The sequence below is a fragment of the Vipera ursinii genome (genome assembly GCF_947247035.1).
Source record: "Vipera ursinii genome assembly, contig: scaffold_295, whole genome shotgun sequence".
Taxonomy (NCBI): Eukaryota; Metazoa; Chordata; class Lepidosauria; order Squamata; family Viperidae; genus Vipera; species Vipera ursinii.
The window spans coordinates 6,058-16,158 of record NW_028148377.1 but is presented as its reverse complement, the minus strand read 5'-3'; the positions used below and the strand labels follow the sequence as shown (position 1 = coordinate 16,158).

At 43.3% G+C, this 10,101-nt stretch overlaps 1 protein-coding gene across 1 annotated transcript; it reads left to right on the top strand.

The window, feature by feature from the left end:
* Window positions 1–6,210: 6,210 nt before the first annotated feature.
* On the top strand, window positions 6,211–7,476 carry LOC310650565 (vomeronasal type-2 receptor 26-like; the record flags this gene model as incomplete). The annotated part of the gene is made up of 1 exon (XM_083380135.1): window positions 6,211–7,476. One exon carries the CDS (start codon window positions 6,211–6,213, stop codon window positions 7,108–7,110), a length of 900 nt encoding a protein of 299 aa, XP_083236261.1. The 3' UTR covers window positions 7,111–7,476.
* Between the last annotated feature and the right edge of the window lie 2,625 nt (window positions 7,477–10,101).

Genomic DNA, 10,101 nt, shown 5'->3' with positions numbered 1-10,101 from the left:
TCGCGGAGGGGAGGAGCGGGGGTCGGCTGCTTCTGGGGCTCCAGGGCCAGTCGTGGGATTATCCATTCCCACGACGATAGGGAATGGCAGCAGGTGTAGGAACAGAGGGCCGTATCGGTCTCAGGGAAGGCCTCTCCGCTGCTTACAAGCGGTGAGGCACTCCGACCCTCTGGTTCCGCCCCGAGGTCCCGGGAGTGAGGATGTGCAGCCTCCTGAGCTCCGGCTGGTGTATTTGAATGCCAGGTCGGTCGTTAACAAGGCTCCTCTCGTCCGAGACTTGGTCGAGGGTGAGCAGGCTGACCTGGCTTGCATCACGGAAACCTGGTTGGGCCCAGAGGGCGGTGTTCCTCTGGTTGATCTTTGCCCACCAGGTTTCCGGGTGCTGCACCGGCCTCGGGCTCAGGGTAGGGGTGGGGGAGTGGCTGTTGTTATGAGGGAGACCTTGTGTCCGCGGGAGGCCACCGTTCCCCAGATAGTCGGGTGTGAGTCTCTCTTTTTGAGATGCGGCCCTGGTGCGCAGTTGGGCTTGCTGCTGGTGTACCTTTCGCCTAGTCACGCAGCAGCAGCCCTGCCTGAGCTGCTCGATGTCCTCTCTGGGCTGGTGGTTGAGTTCCCGAAACTTATAGTTTTGGGGGACTTCAACCTACCATCGCTGGGAGGATCATCTGAGTTGGCTCGGGAGTTCATGGCTTCCATGACGGCCATGGACCTGACGCAAGTAATTTCGGGACCGACTCATGAAGGAGGCCACACCCTTGACCTTGTTTTCTTGTCTGGACGGTGGTTAGATGATCATGGTGGGGGCTCTCCAATTATTATGCCCCTGTCATGGACCGATCATCATCTCCTGCGGCTGGTCTTCCGTTTTGCCACCCCCCGCCGTGGGTGCTTGGAACCACTCAAATGGTACCGCCCCAGATGCTTAATGGATCCCCAGAGGTTCCAGGCGGCGCTGGGGTCCCCACCTGCCTTCCTTGCTCACAGCTCGGCCGAGGCCTTAGTGGAGGCCTGGGAAAGGACGGCCACTGAGGCTCTTGACCGAGTTGTACCCCTGCGGCCCCTGACCCGGTGCAGATCCCGTCGAGCTCCATGGTTCTCTGCGGACCTCCGGGAGATGAAGCGTCGGAGACGGGGCCTAGAGAGCGGTTGGAGGTCCAGCCGATCCGAACCCGACCGATTGCGACTAAGAGCCTATATTAGGTCTTATCTCGCTGCAATTAGGGAGGCGAGGTCTAACCACTTCGCCACCCTTATTGCGTCCGCAGATAATCGCCCGGCTGCCCTGTTTAGGGTGACTCGCTCCCTCCTAAATCAGGAGGTGAGGGAGGATCCCTTGCAGGGACGTGCCGAGGAGTTTAACCAACATCTGTCGGACAAAATCGCTCGGATTCGGACCGGTCTGGACTCTGACTGGGCAGAGTCTGACGATCAGGACACGGGTGGTCTTGTCGATATCACCTGGGAGGAGTTTGATTCTGTGACTCCGGAGGAAGTGGACAGGATCATGGGGAGGCTGAGCACCACCACATGTTTATTGGACTCGTGCCCTTCCTGGCTGGTTTATGCAGCCCGGGAGAGGACACGCAGCTGGTTCCAGGCAGTTATATCGGCTTCTTTGAGTGAGGGTATCTTCCCCGCCGTCTTGAAGGAGGCGGTGGTGAGGCCTCTCCTCAAGAAGCCTGCCCTGGACCCGGCTGTATTGAACAACTTTCGTCCTGTCTCCAACCTTCGCTTTCTTGCGAAGGTTGTTGAGAGTGTGGTGGCGCATCAGCTCCCTCTGGTCCTGGATGAAGCGGATTATCTAGACCCGTACCAATCGGGTTTCAGGCCCGGGCACAGCACGGAGACGGCATTGGTCGCGCTGGTGAATGATCTCTGGAGGGCTCGGGACAGGGGGCATTCCTCTGTTCTAGTCCTATTAGACCTCTCGGCGGCTTTCGATACCATCGACCATGGTATCTTGCTGCGGCGTCTCAGGGGATTGGGAGTGGGAGGCACAGTTTTACAGTGGTTCTCCTCCTATCTCTTGGGACGTTCGCAGTCGGTGTTGGCAGGGGGGCAGAGGTCAACCGCGAGGTCTCTCATTTGTGGAGTTCCTCAGGGGTCGGTCCTCTCGCCTCTCCTGTTCAACATCTACATGAAGCCGCTGGGTGAGATCATTCGTGGTTTTGGAGTTGGGTATCATCAGTACGCTGATGATACCCAACTTTTCTTTTCGACCCCAAACCACCCCAGTGATGCCCTCAACGTGATGTCCCGTTGCCTGGAGGCGGTTCGGGTCTGGATGGGGAGGAACAGACTCCAACTCAACCCCGACAAGACTGAGTGGCTTTGCATACCTTCATCCCGGGTTTATTCGGACATTCCACCTCTGGCTATGGGGGGTGAACTATTACCCCCCGTAGATAGGGCTCGCAACTTGGGAGTCCTCCTAGATTCACGGCTCACCTTGGAAGACCATATAGGAGCTGTGACTAGGGGGGCCTTCGCACAGGTTCGCCTGGTGTGTCAGTTGCGGCCCTATCTTAGCCGGGATGATCTATGCACGGTCACTCATGCGCTCATGTCCTCCCGTCTGGACTACTGCAATGCTCTCTACATGGGGCTGCCCTTGAGGACCACCCGGAAGCTCCAACTGGTACAGAATGCAGCCGCAAGAGTGGTGTTGGGAGTCTCCCGATACTCCCACGTTACACCTCTGCTCCGTGAGCTGCATTGGTTGCCAGTTGTCTTCCGGGTGAGATTCAAGGTACTGGTAACGGTGTTTAAAGCACTCCATGGCATGGGGCCGGAGTACCTCAGGGAACATCTGCTGCCGGCATCAAGCTCCCTGCGCCCTGTGCGTTCCCACAGAGAGGGCCTCCTCAGGGTGCCACCGATCAGAGAATGTCGATTGGTGGCCCCCAGGGGGAGATCCTTCTCTGTGGGCGCTCCGGAGCTGTGGAATCAGCTACCGGTAGAGCTCCGGATGGCGCCCGATCTTCGCTCCTTTCGTCGCGATCTCAAGACATTTCTGTTTGTACAAGCTGGCCTAGCCTGATGGGGATTGCTGGGGTTGTTTTATCTTTGGTCTTTTATTTTTTCTTGGGGTTTTTAGAACTGTATTTCTATTGTTTTTAACTAGGGCAATTGTTTAATCTTTTTTTAATGTTTGTGTTTGCTATTTTATTCTGCCCTGTGAACCGCCCTGAGTCCTCAGGGAGAAGGGCGGTATATAAATGTTATTAAATTAAATTAAATTAAATTAATTTCTCCATCGCCTCCTCTTTTGCTTCAACTCTGTAAAACCTTCCACCATAAGAAAATCTAAAAAAACCCCGGATATCTCCAGCTGTAGTTAATGTTATTTTTCTTCAATATTTGACAAACTTGATGCATTTCTTTCCTCCATGGTAAAGTCTTATAGCATACATCTGGAAAAAACAATACCTGATGCCCCCCCCCCCAAATATTTTAGACTACATGTTTCACAATTACTGCATCAATTGCTTTTTTTTTTCATATGACCAGAGTCACACCACAATATCTCTCGGCAATTTTCTTCCCAAACTTTTTGGACCGACTCTATGTATCAATATCATATCTTCTAAAAAGGACATCTGGGAGGATCAAAGTAGCCCAATCCTGTACTGCTTGAATCAATTTTCCTTCATTTTCTTCACTTTTCTCTGGATATACACGTATACTTAAATTTAATCAGCATATCTCAATCAAATCCTTTTTCACCTAATGCCTCATAGTTGTCTGACTTTTTAACACCTTATCACGTTCTCCCATCTGAGTCTTCACTTCTGTAATATTTTCTGCCATATCCTGACTTTGTTTCACCAGATGTGTTATTCTTACATCTATCTTGTCCATTTTATCTTTTATTTGCTTAAAATCCTCCTCTATATTTGTCTTCATTTCTTTTATTTTTATCTTCATTTCTCTTACCAGTAACTCTTTTAAAAGAATATCAAGTTTATCTGGATGAGTCAGTTACTTCTCAGGTGATTTTTTTTCCCCTCACATTTATTTCTAAGCCTTTTTCCACTCGAATCAGACATAAATCTGAAGGTCTAAGGCCTGCTTTGGGTCTTTGCCAAACACTTTCTGCACTTTGGCTATGGGTTGACATCCAACCATCAAAGAGAGCTCTTTTTGCTGTTGTAGTGCTAATTTGAAGTGGAGTTTCCCAATTTTCAATTGTTCCAACAGTTTAAAGTATTGTCTCCTTATATGCATTTGTTGGAGACAAATTATATCTATTTTTAATTTTTATAGTCATGTATTTTTTTTCCTTTTTGCAGAGGTGTTCAATCTGTTGAGAAAATCCCCTTTTCCTTCTCCATCATTTTCAGTTATATTTAGATTTTATTCTTCTAGTTGTTCTTATTTGCTTCTGTTCTCTTGCTGTTGCCCCTTCTTCTTTATTTCTGTTCAAACTTGATAGTCCATAGTGCTTTCTTCAAGGGAATTCACCAATATTTAGGCTTCCATGTCCATAAATTTTTCTAATATAAAGAATTTATAATCCAATAGACTCCCTAGGCAACAAGAAGGGAAAAAAAAGTCCAGCATTGTCAATCTGCCAAAGTTATTATCCAAAATATTTTACTGTTGGTAATTCTTTACCATTCCCTCTGTCTCTGACTAGTTTGTGAAACTACAGTATTTGTAATCCAAAGAAGCCAGATGGCTTCAAAATAGTTTGCAATTTTAGTTGTAATCCATCCTGTAGAGAAAACACCCCAAGATATATATTTTTTTCTTTGTCTAGCTGCAATTTACAAGGCCATGAAGTTCTGAGACATCAAAGGATTGAGTTTGTAATCTTTGTCTGGGCTTCTGGCGAACTTCTTTCACTCCAGATAAAATATATAAAGAAAGTATATAAACAAAGCTCAGTGTAGTTCTTTACTTTTACCATTAGGAGTCATTAGGTATTCACTTTGTAACTATCCAGCCAGGATTTTTTATAAGAATTTGGTCTGATACTCTCCAGGAAAGGTAAAAAAAAGTTTAAAAGTATTATAACTCCTCAAACATCTCTCTCTCTCTCTCCCTCTCTTATGTTCATAGTAAGTTTATAGTCTTCTCTATTTTCCCCCAAAAAGGCTTAAACCACTTATTCTGGGAGAAGGGGTAACAAAGAAAAAAAAAACACTTCCTTTAGTTCTAGGAGTTGTTTGCTTTTGGATTGCTTTTTTTTTTCAAGAACAGTTTTTTACAATCATAGAGGAAGGAATATAGTCTCACCCAGATCAGACAGATTGCTCATGCTTGTTAGACACTTTTTCCTCCAGCAGACAGCAGCTTCTGATTGGGTGTGACCAATCTCTCTCCTTTTTGGTCCCGAGGGCTTCCTTGGATCAAGTGGGTCGACTGCCATCTCCCTGTGATCTTCAAGAGTTGCCTCTTGATCTGTTGCCTCTCTGGGGCAACTTCAGGCCCTTTTTGAGCACCCAGCACAAAGAAATCAGGTGCAGGACGCAGATCCCTGCTTCCAAGTGTCTGTTTTACACCAATGTAAAAATCAGAAGTCATGCTTTCACCAATTCTTAATTAGGATTACTAGAAAATCTATTTATATTAACTGATAACGCAAGAATATTAGTCCCAGGGATATTCTCCCCACCTAGAAATGGGCTTCAGCACAAGCAAAATGGAGAAATTTTGTCCAGGAGACTTTCAACCACCTTCAGCTTGTAGCTGGTTTTTCATCTGCTAGAAAAATACTGCCCAGGAGGCATCACCCATTATTTCAATTCTCCTCAGCAATGGATATCTTTTACAGTATTATTTATAAATATCATGAGTTGCTTTATTATCGTTCCACTTCAGAATATTTTTAAAATTATTCCTTATAATTGCTTGGTATCCATACAGATCGGGAAATAATGTAAACACTAAAAAAATTACTACATGCTGTACAGAACACTGCCTAAATTTGTCATTTTTGTTCATGCCACAATTTATAAGATTTAATGTTAAGTCAGATGGACCAGAGACAAATTGTCACATAAATAGTGATGTTCTTTGTTCATTCTAAATAAGAGGTGAAATACTAGGTCTTTTACCTTTTACATATATATAAACATACACATACAAACATATACACATACACACACACACACATAAACACATACACACACACATTAAGACATTCAGACATAAATTCAGAAATTATTACTTTTTTTCCTTTTAATTTTGTGAACTTTTACAGATATGGACAATTGCTTTAAATGCCCACAGGATCAGTATGCAAACAATGAATGGAACAGATGCATTCCAAAGGTCATTAGCTACTTGTCATATGAAGAACCATTAGGTATCAGCCTGGCCACTTGTACAGTCTTGCTGTCTGTTATTACTGTTCAGATCTTGAAGACATTTTGGAAACATCACAATACTCATATAGTGAAAGCCAACAATCGTGACCTTTCCTACCTTCTGCTCATATCACTTCTCCTATGTTTTCTTTGTTCATTGCTCTTCCTGGGAAGACCACTAACAATAACATGTCTCCTCCGTCAAACAACCTTTGGGATCATTTTCACCCTGGCGGTATCTTGCATATTGGGAAAAACCCTTATTGTAGTCCTGGCATTCATGGCCACACAGCCAGGATCCAAGATGAAGAAGTGGACAGGGAGAAAACTGGCCATCTTCATTGTTTTTTCTTGTACTTTTCCTCAAGTAGGCATATGTGTTGTGTGGCTTGCAACATCTTCCCCCTTCCCAGATAGTGATATGCTTTCAATGAGTAAAGAAATTGTCCTTCAGTGTAATGAGTCATCACCCATCATGATTTATCTTCTTTTGTGCTATCTGGGCTTGCTGGCCATTGCCAGCTTCATTGTTGCTTTCTTTGCTCGGAAGTTGCCAGACACTTTTAATGAAGCCAAATTCATTACTTTCAGCATGCTGGTGTTTTGCACTGTGTGGCTGACTTTTGTTCCAACTTACCTGAGCACAAAGGGAAAATATATGGTCACTGTGGAGATCTTCTCTATCTTAACCTCCAGTTCTGGATTGCTGGGTTGTATCTTTGCTCCCAAGTGCTACATAATTCTGCTGAGACCTGAACTGAACAAAAGAGAGCACTTAATCATCCATAAAACTTGAATATATCTGTTTTGCAGTGGCTGCATCATCAAATATAACCAGAAGATATTCAAGTGACTTAGCCTTGTATATTCATGATTTATATCTTTCTTTCTTTCTTTCTTTCTTTCTTTCTTTCTTTCTTTCTTTCTTTCTTTCTTTCTTTCTTTCTTTCTTTCTTTCTTTCTTTCTTTCTTTCTTTCTTTCTTCCTTCCTTCCTTCCTTCCTTCCTTCCTTCCTTCCTTCCTTCCTTCCTTCCTTCCTTCCTTCCTTCCTTCCTTGTATAGTTATTTCTTACTTATTTCTATACTTACCTACTTACTTACTCACTTTCATACTTACTAAATTGTTTACTTCTTTACTTACTTTCTATTTTTATATGTCCATTCTACTCATTTTCTGGCACCCACATATAGAGGTCAAAATCTGACATCTAAAGCAACTAAAACCTTTTGAAAATGGAATATAATTTTATTACAGCTTATACAGTATACAGTATACTGCATGTCCAACAAAGCTGAACATCCCTGGGATAAAGTTTGTATTCTTTTGGCCCACTGCATATGAAAGTCATGGCAACCGAAGAGTGAAGATACAGTGAAAATTACAGCTTTTATGTTGGAATCCCTGGGATAAATACCTTCCTTTGACATTATTATTATTTACTGCTTCCCACTAGGTCAGCATGATAGCTATACTGTTGTTGAGATATAGTCAGTAGATAAAAGTAGGTTTCTGTTTTAGTTTTCTCCACTTCAGTTTGTTGTGAGTAATTTTTTACAAGGGCAATATCAGCAATAATATTTAATTTGTGATTTTGTTGGGGGGGCGCGGGTTGCAGACCATAGAGGTATGCAACTGAATACAGCTGACATGTGTATTGGGGCTTAATATCTCTTGCTAGATAACAATAATATTAAAAAGTACAAATAGTACAACTTAAGATCTATCAGTTTCATACCTCCAATTCATAATATGCAATTTAGCTCTGTCCTCAGTAGCTTAATGCCTGCCAAGAAAACATACCTTCAATGATTTCCAGAATGTTAAGAGCATGTAGCCTGATGGATGACATATAGAAGGTTTTACAGGGCAGGGGCGGCTATGGAAAATGCAGGTCTCCAAAGCACTTCTCTATGACAAAGTTTAAGTAATTGGTCATGGAGCATGCCCGCTTTATGCAATTTCTTCAAATGAGCAGATATTCCCAAAATGTTTTGCAAGTAACATTTCCCTATGCTGTTTAGGGTGTTAGAATGGATAACCATTCCTTTAATTATGTAAGGAAATAAACTGGCAGCCACTGCAGCGGTTACAACCATGGTTTAACATAGGAAAACTGAGTGGGACACAATATACTATAAACTACCAAATTCTGGATCATTGTAATTTGTGGTTGGTCTTCAGGGGCTGAGCTATGAAGAGCATGTTTAATAATCCAACTATGGGGTGGCCAAGGCATGTCAGAATAATTAAAAGTATTTTCTCAACTTTTCTCTTTGATGAAAGGATAAAATACGACCAGATTTATACACATGGTTCTGGATTGTATTGTATTGTAAGGTTTCCTCTTAAAGTGCAAGTTGCAGCTGTTGACACAAGTTTTTCACAGATATATCTGATCCACCAATTGGGCACATTTCTAGAGCTGGGGGACCTTTAGTAGTCATTTCTGCCATAGACACCTCAGGAATGGACTACTGCATTTTGTTCTGAATTACGGTTTTCTTAAATAAGTCTTATTATCCATAATTGGTCAAGGAGTCAGTTGTGTGAGAAGAACTACTGTCAATTCATACCCATATGTTACTTGCTTCACTACATTAATTCTTGTTTCCCTCCTGATTCTAATTCAAGTTTCTCTTTATTTTGTTATCTCTGCAATTCATATGACTGGTCCAATAGCTTCAGCCTCAATATAAGAATGGGCAATTAAGAATATATAAATTGTTTTCAATTTAAAAAGTCATCCATTATAGGAATGGTACTACACTACACAATTGCTGCCAAATGGTAGCATGTCTATTTTCATCTTGTCTTGTCTTGTCTTGTCTTGTCTTGTCTTGTCTTGTCTTCTCTTCTCTTCTCTTCTCTTCTCTTCTCTTCTCTTCTCTTCTCTTCTCTTCTCTTCTCTTCTCTTCTCTTCTCTTCTTCTCTTATTTTGTTCTTTTTGGATGTTCCCCCAGCTTTAGAAATTCAAGGCCAGAAACATAATGGATGATGAAGAGGTTATTTTTAACATCTTTGGGATATTATACAGAAAGTCACTACATTATTAATATTGTAATTACTGAAAATAGAATGTTGCAGAAATTAACTTCTAAAGCTTTATGCTGAAGATCCAATTTGTAATGTAGCGTGGTCTGGACCGTGAGGGAACAGCTGACAATGGAGACTCTGTAACTCAGCTTTATTTCAGTTCCAAACAAGACAAACTCGGAGCTCTTTCAGAGCCCCTTAAATACTCTAGCTGGTGCACTTTTGACCAATCCCTTTGTTGGAATATCCTGCCAAATGCTGGTCAGCCAATCTGAGCGTATGCTGGCACCACCTGCTGTTTCTGGTGGCCGAGCTGTCAAATTTAATTTAAATTACCTCAACTATGTGCATAACACCCCTTTCCCCAATATAAGAACAATAAACACATAATAACTTGACACTGCTGTAATGCGAATTCTTGATCACCTTCCACCCATTGACCTCATGACTTTACATAGTCCTCCAGATATGCCTGTGCTTTGTGAGTCCTGCAAGAATGCCTTATAGTCTGCTCACACCTGGCAGGCGTCAGGTCCTGATCTTCTATGTCCCAACTGCCCTCGTGAGCTAAATTAAGTGGTTGTCTGCCCTGGCCCAATGTCTCTGTGACTGGTTCAGTGTCAGTAAAGGCCTCTTGCCTCTTCTGCCTACTTGCCAAGGGTTGATGAGCAGGAAGATAAACATCAAGGTCTCTTGGTGGTGTTGGAGTGACCAGGGGCAATGGTGGTGATTAGAGGTCTTGGGTTTCTCACG